Source organism: Pundamilia nyererei, unplaced genomic scaffold, assembly GCF_000239375.1.
Source record: "Pundamilia nyererei isolate P.nyererei 1_Seehausen unplaced genomic scaffold, PunNye1.0 scaffold00028, whole genome shotgun sequence".
Taxonomy (NCBI): domain Eukaryota; kingdom Metazoa; phylum Chordata; class Actinopteri; order Cichliformes; family Cichlidae; genus Pundamilia; species Pundamilia nyererei.
The window spans coordinates 931,557-954,541 of record NW_005187429.1 but is presented as its reverse complement, the minus strand read 5'-3'; the positions used below and the strand labels follow the sequence as shown (position 1 = coordinate 954,541).

Genomic DNA, 22,985 nt, shown 5'->3' with positions numbered 1-22,985 from the left:
ATAAATATATAAAAAATACACATTATAGTATTTCTGTGATTGTTTTCTTCTGGGAATCCAGTGAAGCTACAGTTGACTGAGGATGAGGTACACAGCACAAACAGTATCTTTTGTCCCAAGATGGCCACCTGCCAGGACAGCTCAGTACATTCTGATTTGTAGAAACACTTTTATCTCTGAAAAGTGCTGCCTGCGTGTGTGGGAGTATACATGTGTCAGAGACTCCTTGTTCTGGATCCAAGTGACAGTCAGTGCAGCAATGAGTGTATTTTGGCACACAAACGGTGATATGTCTGGCATAGATCTTATGTTGGGTTGAGTCTGCTGAGGTTTGGCAGTTTACACATCAACAGGGTAGTCTATGTGTGTGCTGTGCGAGTATCTGTGTGGGCAGCAGGCGTGGAGCAGCACCTTGCGAATGTCTTTGTGTCTCAGACTGTAGAGAATGGGGTTTAGTAGGGAGCTGCCTGCAGCTGGCACCAAGGTGGCATAGGTGTACAGAGGAGGGCTGGACGCATCTCCCAGCAGCCCCCAGAGGGAGAAGGGCATCCAGCAGCCCACAAACACACTGAGGACCAGGAGCAACCTAGAGAAACCTCTCCCGCTGCCGTGCTTGCTTGCATATGACTGATTGGAAGGGAGGAAATGCCTTTGGGTAGCGATGGCATGGGCATGCCGCCTAGCGACACGGCAGATCCCAGCGTACAATTGCAGGGTTACCATTACAACCACTAGGAAGCCCCCACACAGCAGCGATAGATATGTCCGGGTCAGAGGTCGTGCTACAGAACAGGAATTTGGGTCTTCAAGACAGTGCCATCCCATTGCTGGCCCCGCCCCAATCATGCATGCACCCAACCAGACCAGCAGCAGGAGGATGGCGGCTCTCCGCCGTGACTGGCCTGAGCCGTAGGTGAGGGCGTGGCTCAGAGACAGATACCTGTCCAGGGCAACACCCATTAGGCTACAGAGGGAGGCAGTCAGTGATGTCACCAGTAGTCCTGAGGTCAGCAGTTCTGACCAATCACTGGGCTCCACACAGAACATGAAGAGGAAGTGCAGAATCAGCGCCACACCAGCCAGAAGATCAGCCATACCAAGGCTGGCAAGCAGCAGGAAGACAGGGGCACGAAGAGATGAGGTGGCCAGGATGGTGGTGACTACGATGGCATTCTCAGTCGCAATGAGGGTCCCTGACACACAGAGGGCCACGCCCCACGCTGTGAGAGGTGGGAGTTCATAAGCAGATGACCTTCCCAGTTGGTCTGATGGGATGATGGGCTCTGCACCTGAGGATTCAGAATCCCAGCCCAAGTCTGTGGCGTTCAGGATCATTGTTTGGTTCAGCAGTCACACCAATAAAACCTAAAGGAGAGAGAAAAAATTGAGAAATACGTTACTATCAGAAAGATGAGTCACTACCACAGCTCCCACATGTCCATCGAACAGCATTTCCAGAAACAGAAGCTGGTGTGGTTTGAGCCACAGGATGCAGGCTGTAGCATCACACAGAGCAGAAGAGCACTTGATGTGCTAATGCGCTGCTTCAAATGCTATAATCTTGTAATCCAACACGGCTGAGCTATTGAGAAACTATCCTACCACTATAAGACCTTCAGATGTTGTCTTCTCCTGCTCTTTGTGATATCATTACCTGCTCCATTTTGGGAAAACAACACAAAAAACTACTTTCCGATAGCTATGTAGAAAAAAGGTAGTTTTGAATCAGAATCAGAATTCTGATTGGGCTGATTTTGAAAGCCCATATAAGGTTTTATTTCTTTAAAAATGATCACTTTTTTTCAATTTTTTTTTAACAGTTACCCAAATCTATGTGTTTGTATTTTGGGACGTCACGAGATTCATCTCGTGACTGGAAGTCTTGTGGGAAGGAGCGAAACTTCCAGTCAACCAATAGGCTATGTATTTTGAATGATTTGGGATAGATATATAATATTTAATTAATCACCAGGCTAACACGTGACTGTAAAAGGTGGGCTCTCATTTGCTGCCCACTGAAAAGAATGAATGAACGGCATCATTTTAAAATAGGATTACAGTTTAAGGCATATGTGCGCGTGGCTATATGTAAACTCGATTTATTATGTAAGCCACAGTCTGGGTTTTCCTCGTGATGCCGCACAGCAGAGGCGCAGAACCTCGAATAAATTCTACGTGCAACATGCATGCACGAGAAAATCTGCGCGGTAAGGATCTTATCAGTTATCTGCTCGCACACATGAAAACAAACTGGACGTCCTGCAGGAACGTTATTAGCGCATTATTTCTGCGCTCCTCGGGCACTGAGTCCCCCCCTACCCCGCGCTCTTTCTTCGTTCCCACAGTGAGGAGGTATATCCCACCTCCTGACGCAGGGGACCCTTAAGTATCATACAAATGCGGGTTCACTGCACCGTAGAGCGTGCCCCCCAACACATGCACGTACCGAGACACGTTTACGAGCATGTACTAAATTCCTCTCACCTTATTTAAACGAGTCAGTCCTCTGAGGGAGTCACACTGATTTTTTTCTCTCTTTCTCCTGTAAGATCCAGCACAGGTGATGGAGCCGAGGTGAGGCTGTTCGCGGTAAGGCTCGACAGCAGGTTTAAATACCGACGGTTCCCGTGTAGACGCAGCTCCGCGTTCCCGTCTTCACCAAAGTTGCGCGAAACTCTCACCTGGCGTCGCTTGCATCTCTCCTTCTTCAAGCTCCCCGAATCGCTCACTGGAGGCAGAATGAATGTTCTTGCGCGCGGGCTCATCCACAAGAGTCTGTCTGACGTCAGTGACTGGGAGCCTCGACCAATCAAGGGACGGCGCCACGGATGCGGGGAGAAGTGGGAGGGGACGTCCATGGAGTAATTTCATTCAGAAAAATGCGGCAGAGCCCCGTCGCCCCTCCCACTGCGGCTCGCTAATGCTTTCATTTCTTGTAAATAACGACCATCGACGGACACACACGTTTTCTCAATAAGACCCAGACCCCTTGCTGAAGGTGAGGATACGAGTTTGTGTTGGGCAGGGCTGGAACTTGGCAGCTGTGAGCGCACAACGCAAAGCGCTGGCGCTGTCCACGGTGCTGAATCTCAGAGTATGACTCATGGGGAGATGTCGTACAGGGTGACAGAGAGCCTGCTGAATGAACGAATGATGGGGAGCAGCTTTAGCACACACTGAACTCTTTTTAAACACAATTTAAATTTATGTAAAGCACATAGGTGAAATATTCTTGAGGGTGAAGTGGTGAAAAACTGGCCTGTGCGTGCATGGTTGCACTAATAGAGATATGGGTATACTAATATGGAGTGCTGGGTAAAATTCAAGAAGTATTATACACTAAAACTGTTTTCAAAATAACATCAGCATACATACATATTATATATGTAGAAAGATAAATAGATATATAGATATAACTTGTCTTTATGAGCCTCGCACAGCCTCATAATCATTTAGAAATCTTCTAAGAGGATTGAGCATTTGTGTTTAGGCCGTGGGTGGTGAGTTTTCCTACAATCCAGCAAAGACAGGAATCAGTCGTATATTTTGCTTGTTATCCACCGTATTTGTCTCGTCTTTTTTTGATTTTTAGTATCGCTTCACAGAAATACACGCCCCCACCTCCCCTACAGTAATACAGCAGCAGGGGATTCGTGGCTTCCCCCGGTTTGACACGAAGCGTAGGACGCTACAGGCTGGGCTCAACAGCTGTCTGCGTGGTGGCGCACGGCGCTGAGCTAACTGGGGGAATCTCGTCTTGTTCGAGCCATATTAGGACACGCTTCCTGTCGATACACCCCTCCTACGTCACCGAGCAGAGTTGAGGCGCAACACTTGTCACCTTCGTAAATGTCGCCGGTATTAAGCAGCTTCTACAAATTTCTGCAGAATCACGGCTGCTCTGCTCATGTTACCCACTTCTTTTTACACAGCATTAAACTATTTTGTTAAAATATTAACTGTGCTTTACATTAATGTAAAACACTTAATAATTATAGATTATTTGTGTGTGCGTGCCACCCTGTCCTTTATGTTATTATGTCATGTATATCTTTTCTAATACTAGCAGTGCTCCGTGGAGTGTAAACTAGTCTGTGGCCGGTGTTGTAGATTGCTTGCCCACAGCGGAGGAGAAAATCGTGTGGAACAGGATTGCGGAATATCCCTTTGTGTGTGTGTTTTCTTTGCTTCCTAACACACACGAGCCACTCTGAAGAAAGATCTACCCAGACAATGGGTGCCAGAGCATATGAGATGTGGGAGTTAAAGGAGCCACGTCGGTGTGAGTGGAGGAGGTGGCGATCATTGCATAAAGCTGCAAAGTTTTGTAATGATCCTGGACTCGGTGCACGTTTTTTTTTTCCCCTGCGGCCTGATTGGGGGCTGTGACTCAGTGCATCTGCATCACAAAGCGACAACTTAAAAGGTCGGAAGCACTTGTGCAGTTTGTGCTGATGCATTTGCCCAGCTGCACGTTGCGGAGCCTCTTATAAAAAGCAAAACCTGAGCACCTTTGTGCTCTGAGCTAACCCCATGCGCCACAGGTTTTTGGAAATGACGCAATTTTTTGTAATGTTACCTTTCTGTACATCACAGTCGCTTTAAAATCAAACAACCAGGATGTGATTCAGATGCAGAGTCTGAGCTTTACATCAAATGGTTTAACGAACATGAAACAGTCTGAAGTCTAGAACACCTGGGCATCATGGACAGATTCTCTGTCTTTAGATGATGTGAAGGGTTTTTCTTAATCAGATGAGGGGTTTTTTTTGCTTTTCAGGCCTTTTTGTGTAGCCGAGAAGGTCAGTTGTTGATTTGTCCTGTCCTATAAGGATTTTGATATTTCTCTAACAAGACTATTTGGTTTTTCAGCCTTACCTCCATCACCTACATCTATGTCTCTTTGGACCTCATGGAATAACCAGGAAACATTGCTTAATTGCTGTTGAAACTGCTTATATCATGCAATACTTTTGTTAAACCACTTGAAGTAAAGCTCAAAGTCTGCCCCTCATTTACATCTGGATTGTTGGATTAAAAAACAAAACATACTGCCGTGATTTGTAGACAAACAGAAAATGTGTCATTGTCCAAAATCCCATATGGACTTCACTGTAGTTTCAAACAGTAATGCTCAATACTCACGTCTGGCCCTTTACATCCAGATCCAGCTTTACCAATAGGAATGTGCGATTTAACTGTAACCTCTTCAGCTTTTACAACTAATCACACATTAAGAGTAACATTACTACAAACATCCCGATCTAGGCTAGTGTCACAGAGTGTTACAATGGTTTTCTTTGTCTCTTTCTTTACATTTATCTGGGATATTTTATATTTATTTGCACAGATAAAGTACAAGAAACATATTCTATCAATAGGTGGGTGGTGATGCTTAAAAGGTATACAGTAAAAAAGTTTTTAAAAAAAATCTTAATTTCATCACCGAGGTAAAAATGTGAGTACAGAATAGATGAAAAGCCAATGTACTTTTTTAGCAGAAGCCTGTTGGAAATCTTTAAAGGGATATGAAGACCTTATTAGCTCTTGTTAGATCTAGATCAAGGTCTATTAAACCTTCCTCTACTTGACTTGTATTGCTGTAAGTATGAATAACATGAATTAGCATGAATTCATTTTTGAAGCTGTTCATTTTTTGAATGTTTTGGGGGATCTGGGTAGATAAAAGAATCTCAATAAGTCACAAAAGACATTGAAGGAATGAATTTTAGCTACAATAGCAACATAAACCTCAGGTTTAAAAGGTCAGCAGCATTTTTCAGCTATTTTATTCTTGATATCTTCATGGGCATTACATGACATTTGGTGCCGATGAAGCTGACTGCAAGTGACTTTGATGATCACCCTTTTTATGATGTTGAAATATCAACATCTGTTTAACAGAAGCGTAGACATTCAAGGTCCCCACAACATGGATTTTAGAAAATTTAACAAAGCAGGCAACCACATCGCTAAATCCAGAGTTTCAACAGGGAAAACAAAGAACCTTGTCATGCGTTTAAGTGCAGGTAACATCAAAATGAACACTAATTTAGCTCAGTTTATTCCCATTAGTCCTTCTTTAATTTATAGGCTTCATAAGGACATATATGTGAATGAAGGTGTGTATACATTCACCGCCTGCTTAGGTAAACAGGTGTCAGTCCGTTCCAACTGGCATGCATTTCAGGTGGCTTGAGGTGGGCCAGTTGGTTGCCAGGGAACCAAGTTTAGTGGCGCTCATGTTACACAGATCTCCTCACTCCTATCTGTCATTGTGTCCTGGTTATCATCACCTCCAGAAACCCTTTCGAGGACAAGCTGAGGAGACTTCAATTCAAAGCCTTTTTTTAGTTTTTAAAATCAACTCCCTTTTAAGTGCCAACGTTTCCAGGTGTTGCTCGCAGGTGTCTGTTGCAGTCAGGATGCAGCTGGTGGCATTTACTGTTCTCTCCTCCACTCTGCTGCTTCTAGCAGTGATCCATTCTGTGTATCTACAGCCAGGTATGGGTCTATCCGTATGTTTTATTTTCTTACAGCGTGTCCATTTCAGTATATTTTGCTCTGAACCTGCTTGTGTGTCTTCCTAAGCTTGCCATCTGCTGTCTATTTTCGTGCTTTAATCTGTTGTCTTTCCTCATTAATGTCTCACTTCTTATTTACTGGTAAGATGGCTTTTTGTCTATTATTACTAACACACCACGAAGCAGCACAAATAAGAGAGTTTAACAGGAAGCAATTATCTTTTTCTTATCATCATAAACTTCTGCATTCTCAGATACTGTCCAAACTAACAGGATATCATATAATAATGAAGCTGCTTCAGAATAACTGGGCACTGGCCAGCCAGCTGGGTTTTGATTGACACTGCTAATTAACTGCCAGTGTTGTCCCTCCTACAGATTGTTCTCAAGCCGAGTCATGTGACCTGTGTGTCGGCGATTCCATGCTCAACCTGACAGGCTGTGTCTGGAGGCTTTGTCCAAATGGTGACACACACACACACACACACACACACACACACACACACACACACACACACACACACACACACACACACACACACACACGTGACCTCTGATAGTAATTCAATCACCAATGCTGCTGTAACACTAGCTCCCCTGGTTTGTAGAAGATCACTGAATTATTGAGTGATGCCGGGGTCTGTCTCCCTCAGGCAATGATACAGGCATGTGTGTGACCGATGAAGGGGATTCGGCAGACAACGGCATGAACTGCAGCTGGACCAGAGTGCCTGAATTGTGCACAGGTATTAAAAAAATGAACATAATTTTGGGGGAGATGATATCAAGTGTTTTTCTGCCATCTTCATAACCCTGTTACATAATTCATTCCCCAGTTGTAGAGTCTGTCGCTGCGGGAGGTGGTAAAACCGTTTCAGGTAAACTGAATCAACTCTGCTTCAGACGTCATCTCCTAGTCCCATAACAGCTGACTAAAAGATTCCCTAAAGGCAATCCAGTCATCTCCACCCGCTAAAAACCCTGACAGCACTTTATAAATATATATATATATATAAAACAACCAGTGAATTCTGTGTCCTTTCCCTCAAGGTGATGACAGCAACACCAACTCCTCCCCCGAGTTCTCCCAGGCCAAGTTCGACATGTCCAGCTTCATAGGCGGCATCATACTCGTGCTGTGTCTGCAGGCAGGCGGATTCTTCGCCATGCGCTTCCTCAAATCCAAAGAGCAGAGCAGCTACGACCCCATGTGAGTTTATGCGCGGAGGTGTTGGAGAACACAGAATCTCACGCGTTTGTGCGAAACGTGTTAAGTGCAACAGCAGCCTCTGGTGGCAGGAATCGTCAACAACACACGATGCACAGCGCAAACGGTTCACCTTCAGCATCTCTGCCTGTCTTGTTTTGATTCTGATCACACACACTTTCCATCTGTCTATACACACTCTTCTGTCTGTCTTCATGCAGAGAGCAGCCACAGTGAAGACAAGATAAATGACGGACAAGCAGACGGTGCAGAGAAGGACAGCAGAACGGTGACTCATCTGGTTATGACGACAAGAATTTTTTTTCCTCTCCCTTTTCCCCCTGTCGTTTTTTGGTCTGGTCCCTGTGTGTACCCCCTGGGGGATGGGTGTGTTTGTACGAGGACATATTCCCAAAATACTGCATTGTGTAACAAGTGTCTGTGCATGAGCTCACTGCAGTATTTACAGTTCACGATCAGTGTGTTAGATGCACGATCAAGCAAGACTTTGATTTCTGCAGAATTTTATGCAACTGCTTTGTGATCATACAATTCACCTTCCACCTTAAATTACAGTAATTTAAGTGTTTATACTGTTATAAATAGTGTGGTGCAGTTATATTATTAAATTTAGGCTGTAGTTCAGACAAGGTCACAACAAACATTTTATCCATCGTCTTTGAGTACATTTCTGTTCATGTGCATTTTGATAACTTTCTAGAGTTTTTTTTTGAAACAAAAATAACCAAATGTTAACCTGTAATGTATGAAATTATTGATTAATATAATATAAATATAGTAACTAAGGTCCTAAAGTCCACTCACAGGCTGTTATACCTCTTTCCGTCAAGTTGCAGTGAGTGTTTGTGCTGCTGCGGATGCAGGGAGACGCCTTCCTTTGGTGCCTTTTGGAAAAAAAAAAAAAAGTAATCCTACATTTTAAATGGTTTGAGGAGTGATTACATAGCTTTACTAGCAGTGATGCTTCTTCTATTTCCATGAGAAGAAAATCATGCAGGCTGCTTCATTCACCAGTTATTGTTTAAACATTTTCAGCAGGTCCTTGTATAGCCACTGACATCACTGCTTCCAGCTTTGGGGTCGGCTGTTTTATGGTGGCCTGCTACTGCCAGTCTTATTTTAGTGGGGGGAAAAATAAGCTACAGCTCGGACACCTGCACCTCACTGATGGAAAGGAAGTGTTAGAGATAACAACTGTGATAACAACCTGTGAACCACTGAGAAAGACACACCATAACCTAAAACCTGAGCCCTAATAGCAGAGTCAGGATTTCAATCTTTATAAAAACCTCCAGTAATGACTCTAGTGGTGCATTACTTTTATTTTGATGCTCTTACTGTCAGTAGTTCAGACAAACCCAACGTGGTAGTCATGGAGAAGAACTCTGACTTGATTTCTCAGATTTATAATAAAGTTTGAACCATTTGATTGCTGTTATAAAACAGCTGACATAGACGTGATCCTGTTTAAATAATACTAATGTTGGTTAAACTCATTAATATGAGCTGTTTGATTTTTTTGTGATGACACTGGATTTCCTGAATAAACTAGGAATAAGAAGAGGTGTCTCTCAGTGTGTTTGGTATGTCTTTGCTTTCTTGCATTTAAATATGCAAACACAACTCGTGGTTCTTGAGTACTTAAAGGTAGAACACTGTTACCATGTTCTCACAAGGGTCATGTGATTGTTTGGGTTTTCACCTTAAATATGAAGCAGCTTGAGGCGTCCGAGGTGTGATTTAGCACTATATAAATAAAATAGAACTGGGCAGAAGAACTGAACTATGATCTGCTTAAGACCAAGGACCTGTTAATAAAAATGACCTGTCCATGTACCATATCTGGGTGTCAGTATGGACCCCAGTATTTGGCACTAACAGAGCACTGATGGGACTCTTTAGGGGAGCAGAGCGAGGGCTGGTTGGATGCTTTGGTCTCTGTCTGAGCCAGGACCTATACAGGCTTGAATAAGTCCACACAAAAAAGCTTTCCCCATCTGAGGAGACTGTGGCTGTCATCCAAGTTTGGTGACAAAGGACAGAACTGGGCCTTTTTCTTTCTTTCATCCTCTCCTACCCTCCCCCCTCTGCCTTGCACACACTCACACAATGCAGTTCCACTGAGGGAAAGGGAAGTCCAACACCTTACCAAATTCAAACCGAAGCTGGTTACACGTACGGGTCTGTGTTCCTCTTCGAAACAGGCAGAAGGCTCGATATCTGCGTGCTTGTTTGTGCACAGTAAGGCCAGGTAGGCAAGAGTGTGTGTGCTTAGCAGGTGTGGACAGCTACAAGATACATCCCACCTCCACCCTGCAGTTTGGTAAAACATCCGCGTGAGTCATATCACACAGTCAGACAAATACACAGTATGAGCACATACACACACACCTTCGCAGCTGAGAGCAGCTCCTGTGCGGACTAATTCTGGAGGGCGTGTTCACTCCGTTTACTCAGCACACAAGCGTCGACGTACACAGACAAACACATCGCACTGAGGAAAACTTTTCCTGAGAACTTTTCCCCCCGATGGAACCAGTGGAAGCTGTCAAATAAGGTAACCCGGTTTTTCTTTCGTGTGTTTCTTTCTGTGTTTCTAACAGAAGGGAGAGGAGAGAGTTTAATCTTTAATCTTTAAAGGGAAAAGTTGCGACAGGTGTTTCCTCTCTCGCGGTAGATTCGTAATGAGAAGAAGTGCACTGACCTATTTCTTTTCCCCCTAAAGGGCACTTCGCGTAAATAAATAAGCCTAAATAATTAAACCCATTAACAGTCTTAAAAGCAAGTGTTCAGTCACTTTTAGAGGTTTAAACCTATATAACAATAAAAAACACCAAAGGAGTGCTTTATGGAGGAACTATTGATAAGAACAACAACGTTGTTATTAATATTACTCTGCGTGTTTTGTGAAAACTGGAGCACTTTGTGCGTGGCGTTTTCTAACCTACCCGTTGACAGGCGAACACGTTCCTGACGCGCATGCGTTAACTTCTCAAAAGTAACTAGCCTTAGGCGTTGGGGACATGAAAACTCATTAACAGTTATTACATGGTGGTGCAGAAGGTTAGATCATCCATCTCGGCCTCACATTAGCTGAAAGTGAATTCAGTAGTAGGTTGTTATTAATCTTTTTGAATGTAGTTTTTTAGGCTGTCTACAGTAGAGTACTTAAGAGTAGGAGGGAGTGAAAGTCATTGAAGACAGGAAAGGCTCACCTGGAACAGCATGTATCAAAGCTTCAAAGAGTACTGCATCCTGAAAGATACCAGGGAGCTCGCTTCAGGTGATTTAAAGAAAAGAAGAAACAGCTTTATTATAGGTTTCCTCTTAAGCATTTCTCTACTATGTTTCATGTAAATGACAATTTGTGCAGTTTGTAACCTTCAGACCTCTTTGAGCAAAGTAATGTCATCATTAACCAAATTTTACATGTGGGGGGGAAAAAAAGTTTACAGGACTCGGCTCAGTCCTTTAAAAACAAAAAGTACACCCTATGATTAAACCACTTGTAGAAATACCTTTAGCAGTATTAACTTAAGGTGATTATTTCTGTGTGACATATTCCCCCACAAAGGGTCAACATATGTGGATGAATTCGGTCCACTCTTCTTACACAACATCATCAGCATTGCTTCAACGTATTGTGGTTTGCAGGCTCTCTTTGATGCACAGCTATGTCGCCACAACATTTCAATCAGGTTAAGGTCTAGACTTTGACTGGGCCATTGCATCACCTCGATTCATTTCCTTTTCAGTTGTTCTGCTGTAGATTTGCTATATTTGACATGAATATTTCGGTTATACAAAGGGGCTCGTGGTCAGCTCAATGACTGTGAGGTGCCCAGGTCCTGTGGCTGAGAACCACGCCCAAAACATCCCCCCACTTCACCACCTGCTGACAGCTAGTATGAGGTGTTTGGTTGTCATGTCCCCCAAAAGGGCCAAGAGGATGAGGAGTAACAATAGTAAGTCCAGGAGGAAAAAGAAAAGACAAAAAACCTTTATTAAAAAGGACTTAAAGAGATGGCTACACTATAACAATCAAACAAATATGTCAACAAACTAAAACACGCTGAAAAGAAAGGAAATCATTAACAAACCAAAGAAAAACACAGCTGCTGTCAGCAGCTACTCACTGGTAGCTCAAACACACCACTAAATGCTCTGTAACAGCACACCTAAAACCAGTAATTTGCAGCTGGGGGGGAAACAGCTACTTACTGGTACCTCAAACCCCACACCTAAGCTGTGGGGTTTGAGCAGCACTCACTCTGAGTGACTAAGTAGGCCGTCACCAGCTTTTATGCAGGTGGGTGGTTAATTGCTGAGTGGAGCCAGCTGTGCACCAGCTCCTCAGAAGAAATGGGTGGCAGCTGAAGTCAGAAGGAAAGGAAAACAGGACACACACGCAAAGTTTGCTAGGGCGTGACAGTAGTGCTGTGCATCGTGGCTAAACACTTTGGCGTTGTCTCTTTAAAGGACATTGTTTCAGAGGTCTTGTGGTTTATTTAGAACTTTGCAAACCTAATCTGTGCTGCCACGTTCTTCTTAGAGATAAGAAGATACGTCCTGTTTAACACTGTCATGAATTTAACATTTAACATGCTAACTGTGGCTGTAGCTCTTGGGTTTTCTGCAGTTTCTCTGAGCATTACATGGCCTGACCTTGAACTTCATTTGATGGGACATCCACTCCAGTGAAGAACGTGGCATTGTGTTAGCATAGAAGTAAAGAGCAGCAAACTTCCCAAACTTGTGCTTTTAAAGAGGCACTCACACTTACTGATAATCATAAATGAAGTGCATTTGATTAGCAGGACCTGGCTGCTGATTACCTTCTTAATTCCAATGGGAACAGCAAGATGTACTTAGTGTTTTATAGGAATGTGAACTTTCTTTTTCAAATGACTTTAACCAGACAAACCTTCATTACTGTTAAGAGGGAAAAAAATCTGGAAGGCTAGTTTGCCGAATTTTCTTTTTTCAATGCACTGAAATGAAGAAAAAGAAACAAAAGTTTTTGTAGAACAGTGGATTTTAAATGTATTATAATGAACCTGATATATTGCACATTCATGTTATGTTCTAATCTCAATGTCTAATGAAAGCAGTAAGACTGTACTGTTGACTGTACTGCACTATTTGTGTTGTGTAATGATAGTCAAACACACTTTTGTCTTAGGGATGGAAGGAAGGCAGGGAGACTCCTCACTTGACTTGAGCCACCTGACGGAGGAGGAGCAGACCTCCATCCTGCAGGTTGTACAGCGTGACTTGGAGTTACGTCTCCGTGATGAAGGACGTGTAAGGTCAGAGGTGACTATTTATTCAAGTCTGACTGATATGTGTGCTAATCTCTTCGGATGTTTGTAACCGTATGGGTGGGATTGGTCCTCAGGCATATATTACTTTCTTTGGTGTTGGTGCAAAATCTCCCTTTAGTGTTCAGGGCAAGTAAGACACAGTTGGTGATCAATTATAATTATTTCCTTACCCTTCGTTACATGTTTTTATCAATTTTTTTTGCCATAACTTTTAATTAAGCTGCTTTGAATATCAGGTGTTACAAAGAGTGTCTCTCTGTTGATGATGCAGAACCCTCGAGCAGAGAGAGACGAACTCAACCCGTCTGCGCTTCCTGTCAGGGGCGTGGTTCAGCGAGGAGTGTAGCAAACGCCATCTCAACTGGACTTCGGGCTGCGACCTGGTCCACGCCACCATCCGCCACAGGAAGACAAAGAGCAGAGGTCAGTTTTCAGTTCATGTAGTACAACTGTCAGCGATCAGCAGGACTGTTTTCTGTCTGTCTGTGTTTACTGTCTGTGATTGCTGACAGATGTGTCCCTGAATGGACTTTTCAACATGGAGCGAGAGGACAACAACAACACTTTACTCGAGACTGAAGGACGTGTGAAGGACAGCAACCAGGAAGAAACTGAAGGGTTTGTGGGGATGACTGTGAGACAAACGGACTGATTGTAACATTTATCTGCTGCTACATCTCCCAATATTTGTTTCCAGGACTCAGAGTTTGAAACCGGTACCCACATCCACAGTAAACGGACCCGTGTCACAGGTTTGTGCGTGCATTCTTCTTCCCCTTTTTCCATTCTTGTCCTAATAACCATGTAAATACGAATAATTTACAGGGTCTCCAGCACAGTAACAGCTCCTCATCATCCAAAGGTATGAAATTCCTCCCCCGCTGTGTCTGTGCCTCTCTAGCCATGCCTCAGTAATGTTATTAACTCAATGTTGTGCTCACAGAATGTGAAACCAGAAGTAACGGCCAATCGGAGGAACCTGAGGTGATTATACCACACACCCACAGATTACCATGACTAATGGTTCTGGCAAACACTGTTGAATTGGTCTTTATTGTACCTCCTATTCAAAGACACTGAGTCAATATTTGTCATTTTTTTCAGTGTATAAATCCAAAAAACAGCCAATGCAGTACTTCAAGGATCATTTTCATACAGTGGCTCCAGAAAGTTGCGCAGTTTTTGTTGTGTATTTAATTATATATTGATCAAATCAGTCATCACTTACAATCAGTTTTTACTCGATAAATCAAAATGTCTCATTTGTTAAAATTTCAGACTCATTGCAATGGTTCTCAGGAGGCTGTGTTACAGTTGCAAGCAAAGGAAAAGAGGAACTCAGCTAGACTCGTGCAGCATATAGAGAATCAGTTTTATCAGCAAACTTAGCAAAACTGCAGTACTCTGCAAAAGTCTTGAACCACCTTTCATTTCTTTATATTTTGCTTCCAAGAAGTCGGACTTTCTTGTAGTTTTTTTTTTTGTTGTTGTTGTTTTGAGCACCAGTTCTCAAGGCTTTCTGAAGGTCTTTCAAAGTTTTTCTTTGGGTGCTTTTTCAGTCATTTTTTATCAGTCTGACCATTTTCGTAGGATTGTTTTCTTGGTTAGTTTTTGGATAAATAACTGCACCTAATTCAATGGATGAACAAGTGATTAATCTACATGAATACATACAGACTATTTAGCAATAAATAACTAAACAAACTGGCCCTTCAGTTGATCTGTTTACTGTTTACTGAAGCCTCATCACAAATGGTCTCAGTAGAGAGGTGGCTGTCAAGTAGCCATTCTTAAGGAAGGGAAACGGGGAGAAAAAGCTCAAGTGCTGAACTGAAAATCAGTGGAAATTTGTTATTTAAATCTGTAAAAAACAGTGGAGCATTTGTCTTGGTTGGGACTGTATGGCAGCCAGTGGTGTTGGAGATTTGAATCATTGAATTATGAGCAAATAAAAGTACCATCAGATTTGGATCCACCATTTAATACTTTCTTTAAAGCAACTGATTGGTAACAGTTTCATTTTTCAGCATAATAATGACCGCAAACATGCTGCTAAGGCAGTAAAAGCATACATGGATAGAAAAACAAACAATGGGAAGCTATCAGTCATGGAGTGGCCTCCCCAGACAGGGACTTCAACATTATTGAAGTATTGTGAGATCATCTTGACGGAGAACAGAACAAAAGGCAGCCAAGATCCAAAGAAGAGCCCTGGACGTCCTTTAGGAAGCCTAGAGAACTATTCCACAAGATTACTTGATAAGACAAAAGAAGCTTGTCTGAGAGAGTTCAGACTGCGCTGAAGAATAAAGGTGATCGTACGAAATGTTGACTTCTAACGTTATTAGTATTGTATTAACACTGTTTTTCCCTTCTATACTTTTTTCCAAACATGTTTGTATGTTTCATTTAGTTCCTGCACCTATTTCCATTTTTTCTAGCAACAAACAAGAAATGAGGAGACATTATTAATCAAGATATATGCAAAACAGGAGAAGTGCTTGCTTAGTAGTGCAAAAGACTTGGTCTGAGTATAGAGTCCATACTGTATGTGAGTAGCCTGAGTGACGAGGGTTACTCAGACCACGGTTCAGATTGATGATGTGTGGAGGATAGTCCGAATGATGGGTTGCCCATCATGTGGGCGATCGTGGCTTAAGAGTTGGCAGTTTGTCTTGTAACCGGAAGGTTGCCGGTTCGAGCCCCGGCTCCGACGGTCTTGGTCGTTGTGTCCTTGGGCAAGACAGTTCACCCATTGCCTACTGGTTGCCTACTGGTGGTGGTCAGAGGGCCCGGTGGCGCCAGTGTCCTTGCCTCTGTCAGTGCGCCCCAGGGCAGCTGTGGCTACAATGTTACCATCACCAGTGTGTGAATGGGTGGATGACTGAATGTAGTGTAAAGTGCTTTGGGGTCCATAGGGACTAAGTGCTATACAAATACTATAGGTGAGACTTAAAACAGCCCCACTCCCCCTCTGATTACCTGTAGAGTAACAGCGTGGATGTTCTGAACTTACCTGGCTTATACAAGCAGAAACTTCAAGTCTTCGAGAGCAGGAGGAAAAAGATTCTCTGATGAGACCAGAATTTAGCTACTATCCATGGAGCACGGAGTAAAGGATAAAATCTGAAGATGGAAAACTCTTTGGGTTATTTGTCAGCTGGACAAAGCTGAGGGAAGGCTGAATACAATCAAAGACAGAGGACACTAAAGAAGCAACCTGACATGGGGATAAACACATCACCTTTCAGCATATCAGTGAATCAGTATTACTCAGGAGTGTTTTCTGGCAGTCTGGATTGTCCAAGGTAAAATGAGATCTGCACGGAGAAGGCAGCAAACGGGTTGATGGATGCTTTCTCGATCCGGTCTGATGAGTTTGAAGGAATCTTCTAAAAAATAATATCAGAAATAATCTAGATGTGTGAAGCCAGTACAGAGTTATCCAAGAAGACTGAAATCTGTTATTGCAGCCAGAGGGGCTTCTACTGAGTGGTAAATTATGGCTCTGGGTACTTTTGTAAATGAGGCATTATTATGGTTTATTGAGTGTGTGTGCATGTTCGTGTGTGTGTGAGTGGTTGGGATGCCACTTTTACCCATTAAAAACTCCTTCAAAGTATACTAAAAGTTTATGACAGATGTTTTGTGTCTAATTATAACGCTGCATAAGAACTGTGAGTGTGTGTGTGTGTGTGTGTGTGTGTGTTTAGGAAGACTTGATTGACAACTGTAATGGGGACACTGACTCGCTGAGCAGCCTGACAGAGACGGATCCTTCTTCTCTGAGAACTAGCAGCTCCACCAACAGTCTTCATTCGGGCTACGTGGTACATGCACATACACACGCACAGCATACTTGCATGCACGCACACACATTTGATTAATTGCCTATTTGGCGACGCAAGATGACTCAGCTCAGGACAATGACGTAGGAGCTGATCTTTCCTTTGCGTATGTGTTATAGCTCAGCGGTAGCATGATGAGTCTGTTCAGCTCGGGGGATTTCGGAGTGGTTGAGGTGAGGGGCCGTATCCAGTACTCATTGGCTTACAACAGCCAGAGGGAGGAGCTGCAGGTCAAAGTGTATCGTTGTGAGGACATTGCTGCAGCACGCAAGAACCGGTCTGACCCGTAAGTGACTGCATGTTTGCATGCATGTGATGTGATCCGGGCCCATATGGAGCCAGTCTAGCAATGGATGTGTGTTTTTCACAGATATGTTAAAACCTACCTCCTGCCGGACAAGTCAAATCACAGTAAGAAGAAGACTTCAGTGAAGAAGAAGACCCTAAACCCAGTTTATGATCAGACACTCAGAGTGAGACTCTCTGTCATTTACATGTTACATAAAGTGTCAATCACAGAAATCCCCCACCAGCCTTTAACTACAGTTACCTAAATAACAAAAACACACTCATGATGTATGTTCTTTCAGTATAAGGTGCGGATCGGGGAGCTGCGGAGTCGGACCCTGAACCTCTCTGTGTGGCATGCCGAGCCCCTGGGGAGGAACGTATTTCTCGGGGAGGTGGAGGTGACTCTGGCGCTCTGGGATTGGACCTGCACACAGCCTCTGTGGCAGGACTTGCAGCCACGGGTAGGAAGGACCTGGCATCAACGAGTGGCATGCAAACACACACTCTTGTAGTTGCATAAATTAGTGTGTGTGTTTGTGTTTGAATGGTGCCAGATAAATATTTACCAGCCCACTGTGGTGCCTGCATCTACATTTGTTTAGTATCTGAGTGTCTTTGTAGCAGCAGTTACAGCAGCTTTGTTGGAGACAGAATGTGGGGAGGTGTCTCTTGTGTCTGGGAGAGCTGAAGGGAGAGGAAGACATGCTGTGAATTTCAACTAGGTTTTATGTAACTTTAATCTTTCCCTGCTTCCACACTTCTCCTGCTTCCTTTTTTCCTTCTTTTTCATACTGTCATTTCCTCTGACTTTATCTTTTTTTATTTTATGTACGCTCTGTCACAGGTTTATCTGAGCCCAGACTCCATTAGCAGTCGTGGGAACATCATGTTCTCTATTAAATACATCCCAGAAGGATATGAAGGTGAGGAAAATACCTTAATACAACACGGATGCACGTTATATCTGTGCACCACAATCACCCGAATCTTGTGTGTGTGTGTGTGTGTGTGTGTGTGTGTGTGTGTGTGTTAAGGTGGCGGTTTGCCTCTGACCGGAGAGGTTCACATCTGGCTTCGGGAGGCTCAGGGTCTCCTGTCCAACAAAGGAGGTGCTGTAGACTCCTTTGTTAGAAGGTGCGTCAGCTCTGCACCACATTTCCTGATATTTTGTCATCAGTTATCTACTCTGTCGTTACGTATAAGCAGCACATTACATGTCATGTTGCATTCTTATCAGTAATTACAGAGTTCCCCGTATTTTCATGGGGATTTTCGCAATACATGATTCAAATGTGGTCAATCTCCCCTTCAGGGTCATGTCGTTGTGCACCTCTGCAGTGCTTCCAACATGACTACAAAACATTTCCTAAAAACTATATATTTTTTCACTCTACTTTTTCATAGATGCACTCTGAACTTGTGATTATACACTGCATATCCTCCAAAACTAAGTGGCAAACTTTCATTTTGGAGAACTGGATAGATGTGCAAGTTGCAAATGAGGCTGGTGTTGAGCAAGGATTTGTTGGCATGGCCAAAAATGTTTAGACAAGCATGGTAACAAGGTGGTTTCTATCAAAAGCACGTTATGGTAAAGTAACCTAAGGAAAAATAGCAGATTCACATGGTCAGGTGGTCAGAATGGGACTCCCGTGGAGCAGTTTGGAAACTAGCAGTCACAGTGGAAGTGGTGCATAAGGAGATAGCCTTGAAAGGGAGGTTGGCCAAATTGAAATCATGTATGTTTTTTGGATTTTTTATTTTTTTCTTCCTAATGGGCAAAACTTTGTGATAGCATTTCATGAATATTGAATTATTTCCATATGCCTGTAATTTGAGTCTTTAAATAATCCCACTAATTTACTTGCTCCACACCCCACAAGCTACATACTCCCAGATGCAAGTCGTCAAAGTGGTCAGAAGACCCGGGTGGTGAAGCACTCCATCAGTCCTACCTACAACCACACCATGGTATACGACGGCTTCCATACCAGCGACTTGAGGGAGGCTTGTGCTGAGCTGACGGTGTGGCAACGCGAAGGGTTAAAGACTCATGTCCTCGGGGGCGTCCGTCTGAGCTGTGGAACTGGTTAGATCATCTATATTGCACATTTTAATAGTTTAACTGAAAATCACATCAAAAAAGACCCTAACTATTTAGGGTTACAGAGGAAGAGGTGATATAGAAAGAAAACTCGACCTCTGAGAAGTACAAAGAAGTAATGCAGCATCGTAATAAGGTCACATATTTATATAATTTGTGTTTTTTGAATAGATTGTGGTTACTGTTACACATAAATCTGACTAGAGAGTGACTATAAACGAAGGTGATTCTAACAGTTTTTGTAAATAGTTTGTCAGCGTGTTGTGCTGGCTCTTTTTTTTTTTTTATAACTAGTGAAAAACAGTGAAAAGTGGTAAGATATCGCTGCATGATACATCCTTACCTGCAATACTATCTAAGAGCCACAAGTGATTAGGGACTGCATTGTTTCCTCTTGTCTCCCTGTCTGTTGTTTGTCTCTGTAGTTGACTGGAGGCTCTGACAGGATCTCCTTGTCTTTGTGCTAAGCTTTTCAAATGGTGTCTCGTGGGTGCTGTGATACTTCACAGGTTTGCAGGAGGAAAGCACTTCCTGTGTTCAGGGCTGGAACATTAATGCAATTGTTGCACTTGTCTCATATTTCAATAGTAGGCTTTGTCGATTGTGTCTTGAAAACCCGTCTAATTTTTTTCTATAGTGCTGATAGTTGAGACAACCTTAGAGTGAAATGCTTCATACTGAACTAATGCCTGCTGGCATGTCAGGCATTTCATATGGTCGTGTCATCGGAGCGAAGTCACCTCGCTAGTAATGCAGCGTCTCTGTTATTGATGTTGCAAAATCCTCGTCTGCTTGGTTGCTTTTGAAATCTACCACATAAACTGCAAGATAGATTTAGCAGGTGTGTCTAGTGACATACAGAAAACAGTTTAGTTTCCCTCAAGTACTTATCCTTAATACTGATGGTGGTTTTTTTTTTGCTCGTAGATTGTGTTACTGTGCTTTATATGGAGTGGGAAGCACTCAAGATCAAATTGCAGGCAGAGCATCAGCTCCATTATGTCTCACTGCGAGGAAGATGATGTCAGAGAAGTGGTGGGAAGTAACAGCTTTGAAGGATTTGTTTTGTTACAGACAGATTTTGAGCGAAGTTGTGTTCTTCACAGGCAGAGCTGTTGCCTGCTGAGGCTGTTTGTTGCTGTCAATTTTAGCTTGGAGGTTGTAGTCACGATTTCTCAATGGCTGTATGCAGAATTTTAGTCTGTTGGTTAAACCTTTTTCCTTCTTCAAATGGAGTGTATGTGCATGGACATGCAGGGAGTGTTTACATCTCTTTGAGAAAAACAGCTGCGGTAAAGTCCACAACATAAATAATGACCACACATGTGGGTTTTCTGTAATGCCAGGTCAGAGTTACGGCGAGGTCGTCAGCTGGATGGATTCCACAGAAGAGGAAGTCACTGTGTGGATGTCCATGATTGAGAATCCAAACCACTGGATTGACGCAACGCTACCGATCAGAACTAACCTCACCCGGCGGTCTGAGTGACTCAGACGTATCCTGCACTCAAGCGGAATCATTCGTATGCACGTTGCTATTATGGTCGGACTGAAGGGAAGCCATCTTCACATCTTCACATTTACCTCTCTGTCACAGTGATGCACACTTGAACACACAGGTGTTTTTCATATGTCCATACTATATATTGTACATGGCACAGAAACACACAGGGAGGTGTAAGCAGTGGTATAATATTTTGCCTTAACGGAGTGGATTGGATCGGTTCAGTCTGGCTCTAATCTGGCAAAGAGGCACTTTTTTGTTATTCAGTGTAGTTTATGAAGTACAAATCTAAGTGTTGAGTCATTAGTGCCCTGGCTTAGTGACTTCTCTGTGATATTACATGAAGTAAGAAGGGGGTGGGAGGTCTTTCCTTTTATTTCAAACGCAGTCTCAGCCCTTTCAGACAATTTAAGAAAGGCAGGCCTGATGACTTTCACTGTGAGAAATTCTCCTCATTCAGATAATTGTATCTTTTTTAGGTATCTCTATTGTAAATAATTTGGAAAGTCCTTGCAGCTGAATTCACTCAGCTAATCTCTTTTGACTGAATAGCTGACTACCACCTTGTGGTCAGACTGTATACAAATTCTCGACACACTGAGCAAATGACAGGGGGCGCAGTGACGGTCACAGGCAAAGAAGTGAGAAGAAAAGGGCCTGTTTCCGTGTTTCCCTAAAAATAAATTTTATTTTTCACATCAGCTATTCTTCTTTATATTTCTCACCAAGTAAGAATTTACTACATGAATCATGATTCATAACTTGTGTCCAGCAGATGGCAATATTTACAATACTTTTTCAAGCTGGAATAACAGTAAGTGTCTGTGTGTTGTGTCTTAACGTTTGTGATTTCTGCATCTCATCGCAGGTTTTCCTTAAGTTGCACCTTTCTTGTTGACACCAGATACTGGAAGTCCAGTATTATTGGTATAAAGAGGCTGTTTGAAGGCAATATTAATTGTTGAAAAAACGTCTGCAAGACACTGTAAGAATCAAATGTTATTGGTTTCATAGTTTCCCCTGAAACACTAAGCTCTTGTGGTGAATTTTTAAATGTCGGTCATTCTGTCTTTATATAATTAGGTTTACTATTTTATTACTTTTTATTATTGCCTTGGATAGTTATGTAATTCTAATTTTGTGTGCCCTGCAGATATTCACCATTGAGGTTTCTTTCTGAGAACTGCGGTCTGTTTTGATATCTGCTTCACAACACTGTCTGCTTAAAATAATGTATTAATCTTCTGCTCCTGTAAGCTTTTTGTCATGAGAAATTACAGGTTGTCCTTGTTTTCTCCTTGACTCATTTTTCATGTCTAATATGATATCTAGCCGAGAGACATCAGTTGAAAATTACTTCTGACTCTAGCAGGTCCACGGTGTTGAATCATCCTTGAAAAACTAAATTAAAGTGACTGTGCACTTTTATTTTGTGGGGGGCTGATGGTGGATGTACTCTCCTTACATATCTGTTGTGTATCTATTTGCATTAGACCCTCAAAATTGCCCTTTAAATCATCAGATATACATGCTTTACACTTGCATGTTTCAGAACAAATTTTAATATTAGACAAAGATAACTTGAGTAAATTAAAAAAAATGCAGTTTTTAAATGATTTAATCTATTCAAGGGAAAAAGTTCTCCTTGTTAAATCATGAATTCACTTTAACCACATCACAGACCTGTTGAATCAAAAAATGACATGGTAATAGAACCTATGCGACAAAGTGAAGTGGATTAAAAGTTTTCAAAAAGTAACACATCATGCCTCTAAAGAAACTGCTGGGAAACAAAGTCGCTGACATCTGTCAGACTGGAAAGGGCAACAAAGCCATTTCTAGTGCTTTGGGACTCCAGCCATTATCAACAAACAGAAAACAATGTTGAATCTTCTCAGGAGTGGCCGGCCCTCCCAAGTTACTCCAAGAGCAGATTAACGACTGATCCAATGACCATCAAACAATCATCTCTAGCTGCCTTGCTGCTTTGTCTCATAAACCTAAATGGGAGCAAAAAAACCCCCAAAACTCATCAGGAATGGGGCACTGTATATTGGAAAATGCCTTGCAAGCATGCTACAATCTGGAAAAACAAGTACATTTTATATGAGAAAGTCATTTTTAAAATAAATAATATTGGGCTATAATACATTAAATGAATG

At 42.6% G+C, this 22,985-nt stretch overlaps 3 protein-coding genes across 10 annotated transcripts; 2 read left to right on the top strand and 1 right to left on the bottom strand.

Annotated features, from left to right (window-relative positions):
- Positions 1-39: 39 nt before the first annotated feature.
- gpr3 (G protein-coupled receptor 3) lies at positions 40-10,997 on the bottom strand. Of its 2 annotated transcripts, none has more exons than XM_005728298.1 (2): positions 10,968-10,997; positions 40-1,365 (listed from the first exon to the last, which is right to left on the bottom strand). In XM_005728298.1, exon 2 carries the CDS (start codon positions 1,333-1,335, stop codon positions 340-342), a length of 996 nt encoding a protein of 331 aa, XP_005728355.1. In that variant the 5' UTR covers positions 1,336-1,365; positions 10,968-10,997; the 3' UTR covers positions 40-339. The 2 variants fall into 2 exon arrangements, with proteins under 2 accessions (XP_005728355.1, XP_005728354.1); XM_005728297.2 differs by lacking the exon at positions 10,968-10,997 and adding an exon at positions 2,485-2,754.
- On the top strand, positions 6,226-8,394 carry cd164l2 (CD164 sialomucin-like 2). 2 transcript variants are annotated; one of them, XM_005728299.1, is made up of 6 exons: positions 6,226-6,504; positions 6,903-6,989; positions 7,178-7,270; positions 7,361-7,402; positions 7,575-7,734; positions 7,953-8,394. In XM_005728299.1, exons 1-6 carry the CDS (start codon positions 6,243-6,245, stop codon positions 7,966-7,968), a joined length of 660 nt encoding a protein of 219 aa, XP_005728356.1. In that variant the 5' UTR covers positions 6,226-6,242; the 3' UTR covers positions 7,969-8,394. The 2 variants fall into 2 exon arrangements, with proteins under 2 accessions (XP_005728356.1, XP_005728357.1); XM_005728300.1 differs by lacking the exon at positions 7,361-7,402.
- On the top strand, positions 10,145-22,251 carry LOC102210500 (synaptotagmin-like protein 1). 6 transcript variants are annotated; one of them, XR_311610.1, is made up of 16 exons: positions 10,145-10,309; positions 12,935-13,061; positions 13,348-13,499; positions 13,589-13,694; positions 13,774-13,828; positions 13,902-13,938; positions 14,020-14,060; positions 16,790-16,906; positions 17,044-17,210; positions 17,295-17,397; positions 17,515-17,676; positions 18,060-18,138; positions 18,250-18,349; positions 19,099-19,304; positions 20,666-21,637; positions 21,977-22,251. XR_311610.1 is itself a non-coding variant. In XM_005728304.1 (16 exons), exons 2-15 carry the CDS (start codon positions 12,937-12,939, stop codon positions 20,806-20,808), a joined length of 1,593 nt encoding a protein of 530 aa, XP_005728361.1. In that variant the 5' UTR covers positions 10,145-10,309; positions 12,935-12,936; the 3' UTR covers positions 20,809-20,815; positions 22,156-22,251. The 6 variants fall into 6 exon arrangements, 4 of the variants coding, with proteins under 4 accessions (XP_005728361.1, XP_005728360.1, XP_005728358.1 ...); XR_311609.1 differs by having other exon boundaries at positions 20,666-21,808; XM_005728304.1 differs by having other exon boundaries at positions 20,666-20,815; positions 22,156-22,251.
- Positions 22,252-22,985: the final 734 nt, after the last annotated feature.

Coding starts and splice junctions, on each gene's coding strand:
- gpr3 (XM_005728298.1), bottom strand. CDS start 1,335: ATGATCCTGAACGCCACAGACTTGGGCTGGGATTCTGAATCCTCAGGT.
- cd164l2 (XM_005728299.1), top strand. CDS start 6,243: ATGTTACACAGATCTCCTCACTCCTATCTGTCATTGTGTCCTGGTTAT. Junction 6,990..7,177: donor CTGGAGGCTTTGTCCAAATG/GTGACACACACA, acceptor TGTCTCCCTCAG/GCAATGATACAGGCATGTGT. Junction 7,403..7,574: donor AGGTGGTAAAACCGTTTCAG/GTAAACTGAATC, acceptor CTTTCCCTCAAG/GTGATGACAGCAACACCAAC.
- LOC102210500 (XM_005728304.1), top strand. CDS start 12,937: ATGGAAGGAAGGCAGGGAGACTCCTCACTTGACTTGAGCCACCTGACG. Junction 13,695..13,773: donor AACCAGGAAGAAACTGAAGG/GTTTGTGGGGAT, acceptor ATTTGTTTCCAG/GACTCAGAGTTTGAAACCGG. Junction 18,139..18,249: donor CATCCCAGAAGGATATGAAG/GTGAGGAAAATA, acceptor GTGTGTGTTAAG/GTGGCGGTTTGCCTCTGACC.